The 22,760-nt window shown below is 40.0% G+C and overlaps 1 protein-coding gene across 1 annotated transcript in view; it reads left to right on the top strand.

The window, feature by feature from the left end:
- Map4k5 (mitogen-activated protein kinase kinase kinase kinase 5) overlaps positions 1 to 22,760 on the top strand; it is a 91,633-nt gene that overhangs the window by 22,880 nt on the left and 45,993 nt on the right. The window contains exons 3-10 of the mRNA XM_051147067.1: positions 5,205 to 5,295; positions 5,635 to 5,699; positions 9,584 to 9,639; positions 14,380 to 14,427; positions 14,514 to 14,556; positions 15,371 to 15,443; positions 19,334 to 19,465; positions 22,045 to 22,107. Of these exons, the coding sequence (XP_051003024.1) occupies positions 5,205 to 5,295; positions 5,635 to 5,699; positions 9,584 to 9,639; positions 14,380 to 14,427; positions 14,514 to 14,556; positions 15,371 to 15,443; positions 19,334 to 19,465; positions 22,045 to 22,107 (571 nt within the window). The remainder of the gene's footprint in view (positions 1 to 5,204; positions 5,296 to 5,634; positions 5,700 to 9,583; positions 9,640 to 14,379; positions 14,428 to 14,513; positions 14,557 to 15,370; positions 15,444 to 19,333; positions 19,466 to 22,044; positions 22,108 to 22,760) is intronic.

Below are 22,760 nucleotides of genomic sequence, written 5' to 3'. Positions count from 1 at the left end.
ACCAGAGAATCCTATTTTCTGGACATGTAAAAGAGAATGTAAGAGGGGAAAGGTCAAGATGGGCATGAAGATATGCTTTGAACAAAACCATCAGCTGTTCTACTAAGTGGTGTGTTCTCACTTCTTCAAACGGTTTAAACCTGAATGGCCTTTTAGAAGAAAAGAGAACTAAACAGTTTCTTTTTTTAACGGGGTGTGTGTGTGTGTATGTGTGTGTGTGTGTGTGTGTGTGTGTGTCTGTGTTCTATGTATACACATAGAGGTACCTACCCTCATTCTTTCCCTTATTCTCTCGTGACGGGATCTCTCAATGAACCTGGCGCTAAGCTGTCAGCTAAAAGGCTCCAGCAATCCTGTCTTTGCCCTGCATGCCAGACCTGTGGTTAAAGCATGTGCATGACCACATCTGCTTTTTTATGTGGGTTCTGGGAATGAAAACTCAGGTCCTTGTGTGTGTGTGTGTGTGTGTGTGTGTGTGTGTATTGTGTTTATATGTATATATGGTGTGTATTGTGTTTATATGTATATATGGTGTGTGTGTGTGTGTGTGTATGTGTGTTGTGTTTATATGTATATATGGTGTGTGTGTATTGTGTTTATATGTATATATGGTGTGTGTGTGTGTGTGTGTGTGTGTGTGTGTGTGTGTGTGTGTGTGTCCCGTTTAAGGCTGCATAGTTTCATTGTGTATAGATACCTTAATGGTGTTTTCTCACTCTCTCATGGTGAATGGATGCTTCCACCTCTGGCTACTGTGAATAGTGTTGCTATGCCGTGGGCATGCATGTTTCTCTTTGAGATTCCAGATGTAATCTCTGGGTGTGTACTGAAAAGTTGGCTACTAGATAAATAAGCGGATCATATAGTAGTTCTAGTTTTATTTTTACATTTTAAGGAGCTATCATGCTTTTTTCTGTAGTAGCTGCATCATTTTATGATCCCAGCATCGGGGCACAAGGGTTCCATCTTCTCTACATCAGCAGCCAGGCATGATAGTGCACGTCTTTAATCCCAACACTTGGGAGGCAGAGGCAAGTGTGTCTCTGTAAGTTCGAGGCTAGCTTAGTCTACAAAGCGAGTCCAGGACAGCTAGGACTAAAAACTGAAAAAAACAAACCAAGCCCATCCTTGTGGACTTAGGTGATATTTCCTTGTGGTTTGCTGTTGTGTTTCTGTGACCAATGCGGTTGAATATATTTTCATATGATTATTAATATTTCTTGTCTTTGGATAATGTTAATTAACATCTGTTGCCTATTGTTTGATGAAATTTTTTATTTGTAATTGTTGAGCTATAGGTTTTTATGTATTATAGATATTAACCCCCTATCAGATACATCATTGTCAGATATCATTTTTCCATCCCATGGGCTGCTGCTTAGTCTGTTGATGGTGCCCTTTGTTGAACATGAATTTTGACAGTTTGATGTATTCTTGTCTTCTTTCACTTTGGTTGGCTGTACTTTTGGTGTCATACCTAGCTAGTTGCTAAACCCATTATCTTAAGCGTCTTACTAGGATTTCTTCTAGGATGTGAGTTATGATAATTTAGGTCTTTAACTCATTTTTACTAACTTGGGTCTATTTTAAGGTAAGTTTCCATCTTTTTAAAAAATTTTTATTTATTTATTGTATGAGTGCTCTATTTGCATGTACACCTGTATGCCAAAAGAGGGCATTATAGATGATTGAGAGCCACCATGTGGTTGCCAGAATTGAACTCAGGACCTCTGGAAGAGCAGACAGTGCTCTTAACTGCTGAGCCACCTCTCCAGCCCCCCATCTTTATTCTTTTACAACAGTATATGCAACTTTCCTAGGACTGCTATTTAAGTAAATTATCACTGTCCACATATATGAGGACTTATTTCTAGTTCTGTTCCATGTGCCTGTGTGTCTGTCTTTATCCCAGTACTGAACTGTTTTGATTATTACAGTTTCAGTGTATTGTGAAATCAGAAACAGTGAATTTTCCAATTTGGTTCTTTTTAAAGATTGTTTTGGTGCTGAGGGTCCCTTGAAATCTCAGGAGTATTTTTTTTTCCTGCCACTGAATGAAATTTCTGTTGTGATTTTTGTGGGGATTGTTTTAATTAAACAGTATTGAGCCTGGAATGGCTCCGTCTATCTGAGTCTTCTTTCTGCACTGTTTGATGGTTCTCAGTGTATATATATTTCACCTCTTTGGCTCATTTTATTCACGAGTATTTTATTATTTTTGTAAATGAAATTATTTTACTTAATTTTCTAGTTGTTTCTTGCTTCTGTATAGAAACTCTAATTTCCTGTGCTGCAGGTGTGCTGGCTTCACTAGGCCAGGGGGTGTTTAGTAGAATCTTGAGGGTCATGTCATCTGTGAGCGTATTGTTACTTTTCCTTTCCAGTTTGGGAGTTTTCAAAGTGATTTTTAATGATGTGAACAGCACTTATTTTATTTTTGGCTGAATGTAGTTGGTTAGGCTGTGGAATATGGGTCCCATTCGTGGATATAGTAGAAGGAACCTCATAATTACATACTTCTAGAAATGGAAGAAAATACCAACATGCTAATGATTAGTGTGTATCTAGTTGTTAAATTTATGAATAATTTTTAGTTCATTCTTATTGTTTCTCTATATTGACAATGCTTACATTAGTGTTGATACAATAATATAGACTAGAACACAAAAAGGTTTTGTTATTAAAAAGCAACAGTTCCATTATTGGTGCCCTTATAGGATGGACATGGTTTAGCTTTCTGTATAATTTAGAAGCATCATGGTAATAATCTTAACATGTAAATATACACAGTAGACCTTAAAAGCATAAATCAGCTAATATTCGATGAAATAATAAATGGAAAGACTTGCTTTTGGTAGTAAATATCTAGTGAAATTAAAATATATTAGTATTAAAGGTGACTCAAGTTATTGGAGTTAGGTCTGGTCCCAGTGTCTGTTATGAAGTATGCAGAGATTCCATCCCTCTTTCACACCTGAAGGGTTCCCTTCTTGGCTGACATGAGTCATTCTTTTCCTGGGAGTCTCAGGCTAAAGTCTCCAACCCGAAGACTGAAAGAGGCCAGGATGGCAAGCAAGTGGCCTCAGTGGCTCCCGGCTTTCTCTGTTTCACTTTGGTGTGGCCAGCAGCTGCCCTTATCGGAGCCAGGGAAAACGCAGCAGAGGCTTATCTGGGGAGGACTTGGTTCCCCTATCAGGACTTACTCAGCTGCGTGGTGTTCAGAGAACATCAGGAAGAACTGTAGCCTTGGTTGGTAATCCATAGCTTTCGAGTCTATACTCGACCAGTTTTCATAGTTCAATTTTTCAAGAGACCCAAGTAGTCTTGTGCCAGGCTGTAGATGAATTCTGCTTGGCTTGTTGTCCACCCAGGAACCTTTAGTCTGTGCCACATGACTTGGCACAGATAATAGCTTGTACAAAAGGGAGGGGCGTAGTCTTAGAAGGTCTGGGGACAACTAGCAGAGGGCTAGTGGAGTCCTTTAAAGTGTGTTTAACATTATCGAAACAGTTAGGGAGAGAAGTTGGTTTTAAGAGGGAGTGGAACCATAGTGCATATTAAAGTCAAAGCACGCTCAAGATACTCAGGTGGGAGTGAGAGGGCTGCTAAAACTGGAGGTGATGAGTTTTGTGGTTCTCAGCTAATTGTCTTATCTTAGCTTGCCCTGGATGTGATGAAAGTCAACTTGAATGCACATCATAAAACCCACTTCTATGGGATTAGAAGTAGGCTGCATCCTGCAAACCCAGCATCCAAGCCCAGCTATGCCTTTCCTATGTACCAGCAATGAGCATGTTGAGAAGGAAATTAGGGGAAAACAAACCAGTTATGTGAAAGACCTAGACAGTAAACACTGAGCCAAGGTCAAAAGATGGCTGAGGACACTGGCCACCAAGCTTTCTGACTGGAGTTCAGTCCCTGGAAGCTACATGATGGAAGGAGAGAACTGACTCCACAAAGTTGTGAACATCACATGTTGTTATATGTGAAATCTAGATTGAACAGTATGCATGTATGCATGAAAATGGAAGTCCGGTGAGAAAATATGATCTAAATAGATATGTATTGGATATCAAACCCAATTTCATAAAGCAAACACATAAAGGGATTGCAGGCTATTTGGTCGCACTGTGAACCCCAAGATTGTGATATTTACTGGAAAAACTTGTTTCTAGTTGTGGTGTGGCCTAGCCTTAGCACACACCTTAATCTTAAGAGCTTTCTGCTTGAATATTGTAAACAGGATTAAATAAAAATCAGCCATAGGTCAAGAGACAGAACAAGCAACCAGTTGACAGGAAGTGAACATAGGATTATCAAGAAAAATTAGAGAGTACGAGGAAGTCAGGATGATGGATAGGGAGATGCATAGGAAGCAGAAGGAGGAACATTCAGTTTGAGGGGTTTTTGAGATGGCCTGGGAGAAGGAGGATTCCTTCTGGGACAGGAGCTGAGGAGGAAGGTCAGCTGGGTGCCTTCTCTGCCTCTCTGAGCTAGCAGGCTTTCACCCCAGTAACTAGCTCCCGAGACTTTATTGGTAAGAACCAAATGATGGAGATTTTGTTAAAAACAACATAAAGGTATATTGCTGTAGTAGTGGGTGATTTGGGGGTTAGGAAGATGGCTCAGTGGGTAGAGTGTTTGTTGTCTGAGAATAGGTACCTGAGTCTGAATCCCTAGCACATAAAAAGCTCCTGCTGCTGGTGTGCCTGCAACCCCGGTACTGGGGGACAGAGACAAGAGGATTTCTGGGACTCACAGGCTAGTCTTGCCTAGTCACCAAGCTTCAGGTTCATTGAGAGCCCCTACTCAAAAAATAAGTGGAAAGCAATAGAGGGAACACCCATCACTGACCTGAACCTCACAGGCATGTGCACAAATGCTCACCATCCCTTCTTCCTCCCTGCTGAAATAAAGTAATAAAGTACCGGGTGACTTCATTACCCCATTTTCATTAATGCGTAGGCCACCCACAAAGAGATGGGCTGTAGCTCGGTGGTAGGAGTGCTATCCTAGCATGCGTGAGGTATTTTTATAATGTATATTATTAAATTTTTTTAAAAAACGTAACATTAAACTATGCCATACATCAAATGAGTGTGACAGACAGCTCAGTAGTGTCCTTCCAGAAGATGCAGAACACAGTCTTCTCGTATTTCTTCATATTTGGGGTAACATGATGACCAACTTATTTTGTTTTTCAGGTGATGATTTTTCTTTGATTCAACAAGAAATATTTATGGTTAAAGAATGTAAACACTGCAACATTGTAGCCTACTTTGGGAGCTATCTCAGGTAAAAATCCAAGAGCGTCATCTCTATCTGTTTCTCATATTCTTTTTCCTACCACCCTCCCTCCTTCTTGTGTAAATGCCACCATGTGTGCACATTTTGAAAACATTGTCCCTGCTGTGTTGATGTTTGCACCTCTGTTTAAATGGCCACGCCTTGTCTGGCAGCCTTAATGGAGCAGTATGAGTGATGATAACCGCAAATCTGAAACCGATGTGCTCTCGTGTGTGCTGAGGATTGATGGCTCTGACAGTTTCCACTTCTCTCTGCATAGCACCCTGAACCCCCATGCGAGTCGCTGGACTTACAGGCTCATACACTTCCCTTTCTCTCTCATATTAGCAGGGAGAAGCTGTGGATTTGCATGGAGTACTGTGGTGGCGGATCACTTCAAGATATTTATCACGGTACTGTTGAAACAATGATCCCTCCTCAAGCCTGCTTTATGATAGCTGTTTAACATCCCTAGCTAACAAGGGAAACGAGTTGTGTAGATTCACCCTGTCCCCAGAGACATGTTTAAAAACTCAGAATTGTTACCGTTGCTCTAGATTAGTCAGCGGATTTTGCTTGAGTTTGAGCTTGGAAATCCATAAATACCTGTAGAATATGAGTTTTACTTTTTATGTGGCATGGTGGTATGTTCTTGTTACCCCAAATGCTCGTGAGACACAATCAGAAGGGCCCGGAGTTTAAGCCAGTCTGGCCTGGAAACTGAAAGTCTGCCTAAAATTAAATAAGTACTACTTAGGTGTAGTTTCTAAGAAAGCAAAATGGCACGTGCAGAGGGCACTGCCTAAGCTTTGTTAATAGGGCAGTCACAAAAAGAAGGGACCTGCACAGAGCTATAGGAGGGCCTCGTTACTCTGACTTTTTTTCTAGGTTTTTTTTTTTCCTTTCTTTTCTTTTTTTTTTTTTAGATTTTGGAGGCAGGGTTTCTGTGTGTAGCCTCAGGCATCCTGGACTCACTTTGTAGACCAGGCTGGCCTCAAACTCACAGTGATCCACCTACCTCTGCCTCCCAAATTCCAGGATTATAGCATGCACCACTGTGCCCGGCTTACTATGACAATTTTTATTCAAATATATGCACTTGAAAAGAAAGAATATTAAGTATTCTACTAATTTAATCAGTTTCTTGGTTATACATGGCTTTTCTTTATAACCTGTTTTAGAGTAGTTTTGTGGGGCCTCTACAGTTTAAGTTTTGGTATGATTGACTACTTCTTGATTTGCAAAAGTTTGTAAAACTAAGTATGGATCTTTATGAATATTTTTCTTTTCTTTGTTTAATATGAACTAGTGAAGGGCCTATTTCAAATATGTATAATTTACTAAGAATTATGTGAAATATGTGAAAATATTTTTGTGCTATAATCTTTACGTTGAAAGTCATCAAAGTTTATTGATGCGGCTTCTGAAACAGCTATGACATGTGTAAAAACAGAAGTGCTCTTCCAGTTTTGTACCTTATAAAGATCTAAGTTTTTATATAAGGTACCAATGATGGTGGAAACTAACTGTAGCTGACAGTATATGACTTAAGTATATATGCTAGCCTGAATATTTCTCCTCAAAAATATGTATAGCACAGTTGGTCATGCTTAGGCTTTTGAATTTTTAAGATATATATATATATATATTTTAATGGGAGCAAAATGGGAGGATTAGATGCCAAATTCCTAAGTCATTGCCTCTGAAGGAGGAAAAGTGGCACACAGAAGTAAAATTAAGAATTATGTTTTATTCAGAATATGTTTTATTGTATCATTCATTTATATATTTTGCAGTTGCCTAATTTTATCACAGCAAACAACTATAACAAATAACAAAAACATCTTGGCTGCTTATTCTTTATTTTGTTTTTATGTTTACCACATAAATATTACAACTACAGAAAATACTGTGGTTTAGACTGTCTCCTAAGAGTTTTAATAAGGGCCTATGTCGTGGTACATCTGTATAATCCCAGCACCTAAGAGGTAAACTGGGACGATCAGGAGTTCAGAGTTATCCTTCATTATATAGGAGACTGACTCATGGCCAAACAGGGCTACATAAGACCCTGTCTCAAAAGAAAAAAAATTCAGTAAGCATTAACCATACTTTTAAAAAATAAGGAAAAATACTTTTTCTCTTAATGTTTCATGTTTTATGTATTGAAACTACCAGAATGACTATTCTCTTTTGACCTTTTATTGATTTTAAAGAAATATTGGTTAAATAATGACATTTATATGCCACTAAATTAAAATTCTTTTACAATATTTTATAAAGTATTATGACTTTTATCTAAAGTTTTTAGTTATACTTTTTACCCATCCTTGCTTTTACAAATGAGAGCTGTTAGCCAGGTTGTGGTGGCACACACCTTTAATTCCAGCACTCAGGAGACAGAGGCAGGTGGATCACTGTGAGTTTGAGGCCAGCCTAGTCTACAAAGTGAGTCCAGGGCAGCCAAGGCTGCACAGAGAAACCATGTCTTGAAAACCCAAACAAACAAACAACAACAACAAAAAAAAGAGAGATGTTGAAAATATTAGAAAATACAGCTGGTAATTTTTACCACTTTACGTTTTATGCTTAAAAAATTGTTCTGAGACATTTTCATAAAATTTCTGTTTGCAATATTAAAACCTGATTATTAGCCAGGTGTTGGTGGCGCATGCCTATAATCCCAGCACTGAGAAGGCAGAGACAAGCGTCTCTCTGGGATTTAGAGGCCAGCCTGGTTTACGGAGCTAGTTCTAGGCCAGCCAAGCGTACACAATGAACCTTGTCTCAAAAAAACAAAAATAAAATAAAATAAAAATAAAGCCTGATTATTTTTTAGTTAAATTGAGTTTAAGAAATATTACTCCTTTAAGTGATGTACTAAAAAACACAGTAATTAAAAAAAAAAAAAAAAAAAAAGCATAGCCTGATCTACATAGAGTAGCAGGTATCAGGCCAGCTGGGGCTGCATAGTGACACCCTGTTTTGGAACGATATGTGTGTGCATACATGTGCCTGTGTGTGCATGTGTGTAAATTAGATGCCGTTAGTAAAATGGCATCACTCCTTACATTGCTATTTCATCAGCTAAGAGTCAAATCTTTATGTTCCTGAGTCATCAGCCAGCAATTGAGTGATGAGTGAGTCATTGCTGTATGCGAAGAGCTCATGTCAGTTCTAGATTGGGTTTCACCATCTGTAGGCAGCGCTCCAGATTTCTCTCAAGTTAAAGATGGGCTTTCCAGAAATAATCTGGTTACTTTTGATTCTTTGGTAAGGTACTGAATCAGGCCTCCTTATTCTGAGAGGTGTGTGAAGAGTTAATCTAGAAAGATTACCTTAGCTTCTAAAAACATACATGATACTATTCATCAGTGAATTTCAGCACCCATTACACATAAAATAAAATTTAAAAATTAAAAATATAAAGAGGTCATTAGAAGAGTTTCCAAACTAAATTTTAAGGTTTTTTTTTGTTGCTGTTTAGTTTTGTTAGTTTTTCAAGACAGGGTTTCTCTGTGTAGCCTTGGCTGTCCTGGACTTGCTTTGTAGACCAGGCTGGCCTTGAACTCACAGCCTCTGCCTCCTCAAGTACTGGATTACAGGTGTGCAGCTGGCCCACATTTTAAGGTTTTGTGTTATTTGTGTTATGACTGTTTTGCATGTGTGCGCATGCACTATGTATGCCTGGTGTTCTTAGAGGTCAGAAGAGGGTCTCCCTCCAGGGCTCTGCACCTCTGTGTCATCCATGCACAGGGTCAACCACACTCTTGGCTTTGTTACTGAGAATGTGTTAGGGACTGAGCGTACAGCCCTGGCTCTCTGTGGCCTTCCTCTGCCAGCTGCACTAAGTTTTGTGCATTATGGATACTTCATTTTCACTGTCCAGAGTTGTCCAAGAATAAGCTTATTTTTAAAATAGACTCTAAAATTCACAGTGTTTTGTTTTTTTAAAGATTTATTTATTTATTTATTTATTTATTTAATGTATGAGTGCTCTATCTGCATGTACACCCGCTTGCCAGAAGAGGGCATCAGATCATATTATAGATGGTTGTGAGCCACCATGTGGTTGCTGGGAATTGAACTCAGGACCTTTGGAAGAGCAGACAGTGCTCTTAAAAGCTGAGCCATCTCTCCAGCCCCCTTGTTTTATTTTTTAATTACTCAACTACTCTATGCTCTTAGGCAGAAGAGAAGGCATCCAGTGATATGTGCTGCTTTAACATTTTATGATTAGACTGTTTTTAATGTTCGCTTCAAATGACAATATGAGGTTTTTGTTCTTTCTTTCTAGTTACTGGACCATTGTCTGAATTGCAAATAGCCTATGTCTGCAGAGAGACCTTACAGGTACCGTATTTGCTTAAGTACCTAGAAAGGCAGTTTCACAGTTAGTGACTGTAAAAATGGTAGTTTGCCCGAAAGCAAAAGAGTAAAAGAAAATAGTCTCCCAGCTCAGCTTCCGTGTTTTAATTTTGTGAAGCTACTGCCTTTTTTGTGAGTGGTTTATAAGGACTTATTCAGGCAGATGCTGAAAAGCGCAGTGGTCACATGTGGTCATCTTCGATGCTGGTGTACAGATGGCCATGTGTGGTAATGTGCTTGGATGACACGGGTTGCTACCAAAGCTGAGGAAAGCCCTACCTATGAACTGTTTACTGTGGATGGGTCCGAATACGTGTCAGCTGTGGTGACGGGTCCAGCCTTCCCCTTAAGCTTCGTGGGTGTGAAGAGAGTGCTCCTAGAGAGCCAGGCTGAGTTCTGTGTGGCAGAGCTCCCTTTCCTAAGTTTCATCAACTGTTGAAAGCATGCTTGCTTCTTTACTGCAGAAGCATGAAAGCGTCAGTGTACTAAAGTGTGTCTCACTTTAGTACATCATCTGAGGCATTTCTATGTTATTTTTCCAGTTACCTGAAAGATAACTCATCCAAAAAAAAGGTAGTGTTAACAATATTGTTTTCATCTGCTTTAAGGCATTTAAATGAGCGGAGATTAAGTGGTAGTAACTGGGGGGCGGGGGGAGTGTGGTTTGCAGCTGATACTTGTTCAGTATTGATTCTCCACGTGCCTCCTAGACTGTGGTCTGTCTAAGAGTGAAATTGGTGTTCTGTATGTCTTAAGTAGTTGTTATTTTTAAATGAACCTAGATTGATTCGACCCAAGAAAACTTCTAGTCAGTTTTTACAGGGCATATTCTTGTGCTTCACGACATACTATTCCCAGTCTACTGTGAGATTAATGCAGGTAAACTCCCGTCTGTGTCTGTGATCCTCTGTAGTACACATAAGGAGTTGTTTCCAGGACCCCCAAGAGTACTGATATCTATAGGTACTCAAGTCTTTTTTACATAAAATGGCATAATATTTACACATAAGCTAAGCACATGTTCCTGTGATCATTGAGATCACCGGCAGATTACTTAGACTAAATAGCTCATGCACCATTAAGTGTTGTGTAAGTCATTGCTCTCCTGCTGTTCAGGGGTAACAACAAAGAAGTCTGTATGGATATTAGAGGTAGATTTTTTTTTCTCTCAAGTGTTTTCAATCTTTGTTTGTTTTAATCAATATATACAAGTAGGAGGAATGACTATAAATTTATTTTTCCACAGTATGTACCTAACAAATATTTTTAAAAAGAAGTATATTGTGCTAATAAAATACAAACCTAACTATGGACTCATAGCAAAGAATTATTGACAAATTAGTTTCTTTATATTTTAGTTCTGAAGTTCATTGTTTCTTTAAGCAACAGATAGGATGCTAAAGCAAAGACAAAGATTGGCAACTTGGAATTTTAGTTGGGTCTAGTAACTATGACTTCAGCCTCTTACATGGTTTTAGCTCCCTGTGTGTGAAATGAGGCTTTATAAGCAATGGCCTCCCAAACCTGTTCCAATTTTAAAGTCCTGTCTAGCTAAGAGACTTCTGAATTTGGTCAAAATGGAGTAACAAAGAGTAGCAATCCCCATACTACCCGAAACCATCTAAGAAGCTTGGCAAAATATGTAAAATAGTGGTTTTCAAGAAGTGAGCAGGAGGTCATGGCAGACAGGACATCTCCAGAGGTCGGAAACAAGCAAGGAAGGCTTTGTTGTCCACCACGGCCTTGGGAACATGTCCAGACCGTGGTGCAGGAAGATGACCCCATGTGCAGAGAGACCATGGCAGCTGGAGTCTTCAGAACAGGATGCTGCATAGTATCGGGGTGTGTTTTAAACCCCAAAATACACAGTATTCAAAAAAGGACCGTTCATGATTATTGGGCATGCAAAGAAGTGTCATAAGGATGAAAAAAAAAAAAAATCAGCGGCTCTAACCCACAGCTGATAAAATGATGTGCTGGCTAGATTAGAACAAGAAGTTCCCAACCTGATGAAAACTAGGGCGACTGATCCAAAACATTCAGTGAACTCTTAGTACAGGAACGGTGAGGATGGCCATGCCACACCACCATCTAAATGCTCATGTAAGGAGACAGTCTTAGGACAAAAGACACACCGTGTACAGAGGAACGAAGAGAAGGGTGATGGGGCGCTGACAGGTGTCTTAGTGGAAACAGTGCAAACGAGGAGACAAACAGCGCAGGGACTGGGGAGCTTTCCCTTCACGCTTATAGGCAAAAAGAGGTGTCCATCCAGAATTCAATACCTAGAGGAAATCAAGACAAAACCCTGTCACGGTGACAGACAGAAACAAGGCAGAGGGATTCACTTTGGCTCACAATTTCGGATAGCACGATCCATCATGGCGGGACAACCTGGTGGCCCCAGAAGCTTGCAGCGTGCCTTGTGCGCATCGTAGCAGATCAGGAAGCGGAGAACTTGGGCTAGACCATGGCTGGATCTAACTTTAAAGGCTGGCCCCAGCACCTCACTTTGACTAGGTGGCTTCAGGGTCTCAGTGAACCATAGTTCACCCAAGTGAACACATGAGGAACATTACAGGTTCAAACCATGACAAACTGTCCCCAGGTTTATAACGGGGGGGGGGGGGCACCTTTTCAGAATGCAGGGAAATTCTCCAGGCAAAATCAAATAGCATCTGGTAAATATGTAAATGTGTCAGAGAAGCGAATACTGTGGGATTGCCATGTTCATAAATGTTTGGACAAATGTGAAGGCTTTTAAAAATTAGTTTATACTGAAAAGACTTTTACAGCATTGCTAGTTAGTGTATTGTAGCAGTTACAGTGTGTCTAAGTAAGAGTGACAATTATCCCATGTGGCTCAAGAGTCTGGAGGTGTGGGGCTGGAGAGATGGCTCAGTGGTGAAGAGCCCTCTTTGTTCTTCAGGAGACCTGGGTTCAATTCCCAGCACCCACATGGCAGCTCAGAACTGTCTGTGCCTCCAGTTCCAAATGGTTTGGCACCCTCACACAGACTTACATGCAGGCAAAACACAAATACACATACAATAAATCTTTTTTTAAAAGAATAAAAGATGGACACGTACTCACAAGATTTGTATTCATAAGTAAAGTTATATGTCACTCAAAGGCAGGTGTGCTGTAAACCATACAGCAACACACAGAAACCTTTTAAATAAGTTAGCCAAGATAATCCAACAAGACGTAAAAACAGATGCTGTATCAGAAGTGGACGGTCCTTGGTTGTAGTGTCACTGAACGCATCACTCATCATTCCAAGTAAATGACTGTGAATAAACTTTAGGGAAAGCTGTACGGAGCATTGTGAACAGTAGTGAAATTAGTGAATGGAACATTAGTGACATCCAGCGCTTATTCCAGTTAAGTTTCTGAGCATACAGAAGACAAATACTGCATCTTCTCTTTCACATGTGGGTTCTATCTTCTGATCTGTATGTGTGTTCACATGGGTATGAATGTCTGAGGCGGCCAGGAAGCTGGAAAGGAGCCGTGAGAGAAAAAATGGCTTTGGGGGGCTGGAGTGGGTTAGGGGAGGAGAACGTTCTGTATATGAAGGTAACGGGGGTGGGGGATAGTGTGGGAAAGTTCTGGGGGTGCGGTGAGGAAATTGAGGAAAGTAGAGACACCAAAAAGGTATGCAAAGCCAGAAGGAAAACTGCTACTTTGTACACTGATGAAAAACATGAAATGTAAAGACACCCCAGGCACAGCACCTGTGGAAGGACCTTGATAACTCAACGCCGAGTCTCTATGAGAACACTGCAGCCGAATCTTCTCTACAGTGACCAAGCAAGGATGCCAGCCCCAGCCTTGTAGTAGAGGTTCTGATAGTGTGAAAGGAACTCAGTTCTGAAAATAGCAAACACAACTCTTCATCACAAGGCTGCATAATCATTCTACTGAAAATGCAAGAGAATCTACAGAGCAGCCGCTAGAGCTAATAGGTTAAGCTCGAACCAGTGTTGGCAAGATTCAGATTATTTCAAAGGTCAGGTGGATCAGACAATACTTTAATACTACTTAACACTTTAGTTAACTTTAATACTACTTACATGAGCATAAGGGCTTTGGTGTTCCCACAGATAATGCAGCAGAAACGCACAGACACCTGGGTACTGAAAGCCACATGGTGCCGAGAGAAATTAAGGACCGAAGCGCGTAGATGACCAGGCAGTCCCATGGGTTAGATTAGTGTGGTGAAGGTGTCAGTTCTCCCCAGAGTGAACCAGCCCCAGGCCCAGTCAAATCCAACCAGGCTTCTTGTTGCTAAAGAAATCGGCAAGGTCGTCAGGCTCTGTGCCCACACCTGTTATCTCAGCACTCGGGGAGACTGAGGCAGGAAGACTGTGAGTTTAGAGGCCAGTATATGCTACTTCCTGAAAGCTGGGGGTATGAGGGGAACAACAGTGAACTTGACAAATGAGCAGGTAGACTAGACAAATAACTTTGGAAACCTGGACAAGCCACCAGTGTTGGTGGAATGAGAAGAATTATAAAGAGCCAAGAGGAAGAAGCTTTGGGGAGTGACCAGCACATTCATTGTCTTAACTGTGCTGTTGACTCTTTTCCAGTATTACCAGAAAGTGAGTTAGATTATCGTGCTTGGAGACCTTCTTATCCCCCAACGAGGCTGTCTAGTTTTTCTTACTGAGGTAGACGTTTGATGCTCTCTTCCTAACACGTATTCTTCTTTACCTCCAGGGTCTTGCCTATTTGCATACTAAAGGCAAAATGCATAGGGATATCAAAGTAAGTCTATCTAATATACTTAAATTGCTGTGTTTTGAAAGAAATTTTATGTTGCTAGTTTAATAGTATTTGTGCTTTTGTCTTAGGGTGCAAATATCTTATTAACAGACCATGGTGATGTGAAATTAGGTATGTTATTTTGAGTTCTTAAAATTTTTTTTACCAAAAATGTAAATGACATTTAAGTTTGAATAGGTTTAATTTTTTATATATAATCATAATAATCATAACCTGTGGTACCTATTTTATTCCTGAAGGAGTAAAAATCTACTGAACTTGAGAAAGTTAATCTTATAGGTGAAAAACTCATTTCATAAAGCTATTAGTCATATTACATATGGTAGAAAAATATAAACCCATGGGATACTTTTCATCAAATCATTAATACTTATGAAAATATGTTGGGGGGGGGTGGAGATTTAGCTCAGTGAGGCCCTGGGTTCGGTCCTCAGCTCTGGAAAAAAAAAAAAGAAACTATGTGGGCAAATCTGCTATATTAAATGGCAAAAATTGAGCTAAATAGTATGTTTAATTTTTTACTACCATGTTTAACAACAAATATAAAATTTTATATACATAGGAAAATATTCTAAAAAGTAGCAACAAAATAATAGCTTTCTATGGTTTTAGGATTAAAGGACTTCATGTGTATGTTTTCCCCATGTTTTTAGTTTTGCCATTTGTCCCCTAAATTAACTTCAGTGTGCTTATAATAATTTAATTAGCCTTATAAAATAAGTTTTTCATTCTAGTAAAATTTCAGTAAGTTTTCTCTTAATGGCTATGTTATAAACCAAGTAAGAACAGATCTTGGTACTAAATTTATGCATAGCTCCTTGACATTAATACCTAAAATATTAATGATGATGTGCCAAGGATGAAACTTAGAAGATAGTTGTATCAAAAAGAACTACCAATTTTCTGCTGTCTTTTCCTTCACCAGCTGACTTTGGTGTGGCTGCAAAAATCACAGCTACCATTGCAAAGAGGAAGTCTTTCATCGGCACCCCTTACTGGTAAGACGCTGTCACGATTGTCCTTTTTCTATTCTCATTTCTTTATGGTTTGTGCTGAACCTTGATAATGCAGGTGACCATCAAAAGCTAAGAGACTTGTGGGCTACTTGATGCTTTCCTAGCTTTGACTGCGTTAGGAGCTTTGATTCTTCATAGCATCCAACTCTCCCCATGGTGAAGGGCCTATGTAGAGAGTATGGAGTTTTCAAAAGAAAGACTTCTAGTACCTTACACTAGGGTCCAGAAGCTCTACATGCATCGTGTAGTCTACTGGTGACTACCACAGTGATCTCTCTAAGACACTGCCATCCTTATTAACGAGTAGTTGAGGTATAACAGAAGAGCTCATATTAAACATTAGTGTGAGTCTGTCTTGTGGGTCATACCTGTAATCTCAGCATTAAGGAGACTGAGGCAAGAGGATTGCTGAGTTTGGGGCTAACCTGGGCTTCAGTATGAGACCCTGACTCAAAAGAAGGCAATAATAAAATTAATATTTAATATAATGTAATGAATGTTACAGCAGGCGACATCCAATAAGTGTGTGTTAAATGTTGAGTTTGCTAATATATAGTATTTGGATAGTTTATTATCTTGAAAATAATTTAGAATAACTCTATACCTCATAAATAATGCCAAAATGAAGTATATATGGAGACTGGAGAGACGGCTCAGTGATTGAGAGCACTGACTGCTCTTCCAGAGGATAGAGTTAAATATAAAAGTAAAGACAGGGCCCGGCATGGAGGCACAGGCTCTTGGAATGCAGAGGCCGTAGTGAGCGCGCGCATGTCTGGGGTGGGGGAGACGAATGAGCTGGGCTGGAGGTGTAGCTCAATTGGTAGAGAGCTTTCCCAGCACCACATAAGGTGCGGTGGGCGCACACATTCTTTTCTGCACTTGGAAGTGCAGGAGAATCAGACATTTCAGTTCATTCTCAGCTAGAAGCAAGTTCAAGACCAGCCTGGGATATATGAAACCCTGTCTCAGAAAAGGAAGGCACGGGACAGCAAAGAAAAAGCAAAGATGTAAGAAGCCTTTGTTGGCATCAAACTTTACAGGAAAAGACTGTTCACATCACATGCCAATTGCGTCTGCTGGCTGAAACAGACGTAAAAGGCAAGTAAGATCCAGGAAGGACTGGCTGCACTGACACAGCTATGTAATATCTTCAGTATGCCACTAAGAATGCCTCTTGACCAGCAGTTATTATAGTAACACATAAGAAATCATAAAATATGAGGAACACTTCCTTTGATGAACATAAGCACAGAGAAGTGACGTCCTTTTCAGCCGGATTGGAAGGTGCGTGGAGTCAGTGAGAAGCCCTCCCCATGCTGTGCACATGGGTGGAGTGCCTCGTCGGTAGTGTTTGCATCCTCTAGTCTCAACACTTGTACTGGTGGGAATTTATCAGAGGCTTGTGCATTTTTATATAAACAGTGCTTTCCGTAATATTTTAATACTGATATTCAAGAGAAAAGACAGGCTTGAATAAACTAAGGGAATTTTACATGTCAGTTCATAGGAATAACATGATAGTGTTAAAAATGATTTTGTCTTTTTTTGTTGTTGTTGTTTTGTTTTGTTTTGTTTTTTTGTTTTTCGAGACAGTGTCTCTCTGTGTAGCCTTGGCTGTCCTGGACTCACTTTGTAGACCAGGCTGGCCTCGAACTCACAGTGATCTGCCTGCCTCTGCCTCCCGAGTGCTGTGATTAAAGGCATGCGCCACCATGCCCGAGCAGAAAGGCTCAAGATGGACATAATTTAAAAAATAAAATAAAAAGTTAAAATTAGCAAATGCAATAGAGTCTAGTCTTAGAAAAAATACTTTATAATGAAAATATGAGTGATAGTGGCTGTATTTGATTGAGGCCACAGCTTGTTTTCTCCCATATTGTTCTCTATATTTATAATTTTCTTCAGTTAACCACTTTTAATAACCAAAAAAGCCTTAACAGGTATCACTTAAATAAAAGTTAAATGGAAATATAGACAGGTCAGATCATCTATAAAGCCTCATGACTTTCTGTGAGTGTCCTCCATGTTAACACATCTGTAACTCCTTTAGCTGTGGGTTCTGCCTCCCAGGAGAGCCTTTGCTTGTGCCCACCCCAAGTCTGCTGCTCCTCAGAGGCACACACCGCCACCACTTATGGAGCTCACTGGGCTAAGCTCAGGTCTCTCTTGACTTGGGAAGCACAGCAGACTCAGTCAAGCTGCCGTTGCAGTGGGCTCACAGTCTCACTCCACTGGGCAGAGAAGTTGAATGCATTTGCTGTTTCTGGGCCCAGTTTAGTCCCTTCTGAGCCTCAGACTGGCTCAGTGGTACTTGTGGTCTCCTCTTTCGTCCTGTGCCCTTGACTATTGTTTAGCACTTGCATACAGCCTATACATTTCTGTGTTAGCAATTTTTAATATTCACATTTTGAAGGGCTAGGAGTGTAACTCAACAGCAGAGCCCTTGGGTTCAATCCCCAGCACAGCAAGAAAGTGCAGAAGTTTAGTATAAATGTATATGTCCTCATTTTAGAATACATGTACTTTTTCCACATTTAAGCTGAGATAACCTATGTATCTCATCAAATGTGGATTATAATGTTTTGTGCATAATAACGACCAGGCACAGTGGCACACACCGGTAATCCCAGCACTCAGGGAGGCACAGGCGGGTGGATCTCTGTGAATTCAAGGTCACCCTGGTCCACAAAGCAAGTTTAGGACAGCCAGAGAAACACAGAGAAACCCTGTCTCAAAAAACCAAAACTTTAAAAAAAAGCAATAATAACTTGGGGGTATTCAATATAACCATAATACACTTTAAAATGCAAATAAGAAGAGACTGTTTCGCCTGAGCAGTGTCACCTACACCTTATGACCTTGATGTTAACACTGTTTACTTTGAGATGAGGGGGTTGCATATTGAGACATGGTCTTCTGTGTAGCTCAGGCTGTCCTGGAACTAAGATAGCTCCTGTTTCAGCCTCCCAAAGGCCATAGTTACAGGTGTTTGCTATCACATCCTGTGGTTTTGAGCTTCCCTGTGGCTCCCCTGCCTGCCCGATTCACCTCCTCTCACACTTTGCTTCATGTTGGTGAGAGTGTTAAATGAAGTTGCTTCTATAATTAAGTCTGTTGGTGGGTCCACATTATTTTCTCACACACACACACACACACACACACACACACACACACACACACACACACACCTGGTTTTACTATATATTATGAAAGTATATAAAATATACTGTATATTCTTTCCACACCCTCTAAGCCCTCCAATACGAAGAGTTGTTTTGTTTTGTTTTTTTAATTTCAGACTAGACTTACACATTTGAAAAATGTGTTGACTTCCTGTTGACTCACTCTCGAAGTTTCACCTCCTTTGGGAACTTTTCTTTGATCTACACAAGGTGTTTAGTGTTCCTTACACTCTTACCAACACTGACTGGCATAAAGCAAGTGTTCTTGGAGCTCTGGGATTCAGCAGAGGGTGTCAAGTGTTGTAAATAGTGAATTTCACTTATTTTTGATTTTTAGAGATTTACATTTTAGTGTCTATGTATGGGTTTTTTGTCTACATGTATGTATGTGTACCATGTGTGTGCCCACAAAGGTCATAGAAAGCCTCACATCACCCAGAGCTGGAGTCGGGAATTTGTGAGCCACGTGTGGGTGCTAGGATTGAACCAAGATCTTTGACAAGAGCAACCATGTCTCCTAAGCACTCTAGCCACTGACTCCTGAAGCGGGGTGTGGGGCGGGGGCGAGGTTTCTTCTTTCCCAGTAATTACCTTCCAGCCTCTTCCCATTCATGAGCATAACAAAGAGTGGCATATTTTATATCATTTTAAGAAATAAAAAGTGCTGTCCTCACTGATTCCCTCCAGGATGGCTCCCGAAGTTGCCGCAGTGGAAAAGAATGGTGGCTACAACCAACTCTGTGATATCTGGGCAGTTGGAATAACGGCAATTGAGCTTGGAGAACTTCAGCCACCTATGTTCGACCTTCATCCAATGAGGTGTTGTCACTGTTTACAACACTCTGGGAAGATGAGAGGCTGAGGAGTCTGGGGTTGTGGGCTTATTTCTAACCACGTGCATCACACTAGCAATAGTGCTGTAAGGGACTCAGAAGTAATGTCACATGGCCTGCTAAGGGGTCTGGAGGGATGCCGCAGTGTAGGTTGCTTTCTACACATGAGTACAGACTGTCCCTAGCACCCTCATAAAAGTGGGGCATGACATGACATACCAGAAATGACAGGGACAGGCAGGTTCCCAGAGTTTTCCTGGGCTGCCATTCTAGAGAAAGCAAAGCTCCGGGTTCGGTGAGAAACCCTGTCCTTCAAAATAAGGTGGCGAACAATGAAGGAAAACAGCCAAGATGACCTCTGCTCTCTGCACACACGTGCAGGGCGAGCACACTCACACATATTGCACGTACATTCAGGGCAAGCACACGCACACACACTCTGTACACACATGCAAGGCAAGCACACTCTCATACCCTGCACACACATGCCCGGGGAAACTTTCTCTTTCAGTTGTCTAGCTACTCCCAGGACAACAGAACAGTAGAGTTGTTTATCTTGCTTGAAATTTTCCCATCATGCAAATTTTCCCTAATAATCAAAGTAGGAGATAACAGTTATTTTAAGTCTTTTTTGAGTCTTCACTTTAATTCCTCTAACAATTCATCTTTTTTCTTGTTTTGACCTGTATGAAATTATAAGTGATATAAACACTTGAATTCTCATGTTCTGACTTGAATTTCTTTTACTTTGTTTAAGGAATAATGAAGCATCCAGGCATAGTATAATGGTCATTTATGCTTTAAGATGAATTCTCTTCCAGAAAAAGAAAGTGAAGGCTTTTGAAAATATTTTTTGATATTTTGAAGGAAAGGCTATATTGAGCTAAAAGCAGCAGAAGGGGAGACATGTCCCCTAATACATGTTTGGCCACAGATGAGCATGCTACATGGGGAGCTCTTCAAAGACTGTAGGCAAAAATTGTATTGCTGTGAAGAGATGTCATAACCAAAGCATTTCCTTGTGGGCGTGGTTACACTTTCAGAGGTGGGGAGCAGTAGCTGAGACGCCACATCTGGACACACAGACAGCAGACAGAAAGACACTGGGCCTGACGGGCTTTTGAAGTGTCTAAGCCCACTCCCAGTGACACACCTCCCCTAGCAAGACCATACCTAAGCCTTGGCAAGCAGTTCATGAACCACGCACTAACCATGGATGTACAAGCCATTCACGTTCACCCACCACAAATAGTTTATGACCAAACACAGATACTAAAGGAGCACATGGGGCCTGAAGGCTGCAGGCCATGGGAGAGTATACCACTGACCAGTGCGCCGGTAGATTCAGACCGTATCAAAGTGACTTTATACCCCACTGTGCAGAAGGCAATCCAGAAGCCAACTCAGTCTGCACAATCACAGTATGCAGAAGCTTCAATGCCAGCACTCCTCGGGAGGCTATACATGGAAAAGCAGTGGCTGGGCTTGATCCCAGGCCCACAGGGTGGAAGGAGAACCAGCTCCTACAAGTTGTCCTCAGCCATGCCTCTCCCACATTAAATAAATAAATGTAAAAGTAAAAAAACTTGAAAGGGAAAAGAAGAGTTAAGAATTACCCATTTGTAACTAACTGTGGGGTGACATAAGTATCTTTGTACGTTATTTAGCAGTTGGGCCAACTGTTATGTATGTAATAACCAAAGGAACCTGGAGAGTTGATTAATAACAAAAAAACCCCAACATAATATTACCTAATGGTATAAATATTTGGATAAAAGCTTTTCAAAAGGTCAAAAGGTATATTTTTATATATCTAAAATAATAAGAACATGGCTTTTCCCCATTTTCAGGTTTTTATTAAGTTATTTCATTTTTATAGAGAGAATATCTTTGCAATGTTCAATGAAAAGGGATTTTTGTAGCAAATGCTGAAATATAACATTTTAAAAATTCTTTAAGTCCTTCTTATAGAAAAATAGATCAAAGGTGACTACATAGAGTACTCACGGGTTAGCTTATGTACAAGAAGGCAGTGTAAGAATTTGCTGCCCAAATAAAAGAAACACCAAGAAATGGATGTAATTTGCCAGAATTATTATGGATAACAGGCTTTTTAAGATCTATAAAGTAACATGTCATTCCTGTGCTATAAACTAACATACAATTATATAAATATGTCTACAGTATAATCTTAGTTATATAGGTAACTCTATGGTCATGAAACATTGACATGTTATGCTTTGTTTTGTGAATAAGAGTTTGTTTGACATCTTTTTTAAAGCTAGTAGAAATATTCCAAACTTACCCAAATATAAAAACGCTAAGGACCATGGGCACAGCTCATCAGTAGAGGTGCTTGTCTAGCTTGTACGTAGTCTAGCATTTGACCCCCAGTGTCATTAGAAAACAAAATATGAATATCAAAACTTTCATGTCCTAAGCAGTGTCTCAGTGCCTTTCCATGAGGAAGTCTTATACAAGTTTATAACAGAATATTCGTTCTGACTATTAATTATGATGATGAAAGTGTCTTACGATTGCCTTTAACCGAAATTTCTATTTCAGGGCTCTCTTCTTAATGTCAAAAAGTAATTTTCAGCCTCCAAAACTAAAGGACAAAACTAAATGGTGAGTTAAGATCATACAGGCCGACAGAATTGAAGTCCGTTTCTTTATGTTACAGATGATGAGCCAGGGCTCACAGGCACTAAGCAGCTTACCCAGGGTTGCATGGCTGTCCGTCTGAGGATGTGGCCAGGAGCCAGGCTTATTTTCTAGTTATTCTGGCCCTTGACAAACAGCCACTTTCTAACATGCTGGTGTCTTGAGTAAAGAAATGTGGTAAAGGAAGGGGTTTGAAATGAACATGTGAAGATTTTGGAAAAATCACATTTTTTTTTTTGCCCTGTGTTTTTATGTACATTAATTAAATATTATCTTTTCTGTGATATTTGAAAAAGTTTCCCAGGTATTATGATGCTTAAAATTAGTCCTTACTGGCTTTGTTCTTCCTCCATGGTGCTCAAAGGAAATACTGCTCATTTTCATCTCAATCATTTTTCTTTCGTAACTCTCATTATAGTTCATAAGTATTATATGGGAAAACTGAAAATCATTCTGATTGAAATCTATATATACTTTATAAAATAAAACAGCAAATAAAAGTTTCTATATCATAAACATAGTTCTTATATAGGTACATAGGGGTTTTGTTGTTGTTGTTGCTGTTGTTGTTGTTGTTTGGGTTTTTTTGACAATCTGTGAGTCTCCAAATGTGTGTT

Source organism: Acomys russatus, chromosome 1 (genome assembly GCF_903995435.1).
Source record: "Acomys russatus chromosome 1, mAcoRus1.1, whole genome shotgun sequence".
NCBI lineage: Eukaryota > Metazoa > Chordata > Mammalia > Rodentia > Muridae > Acomys > Acomys russatus.
This window is presented reverse-complemented; position numbering and strand designations above follow the sequence as displayed.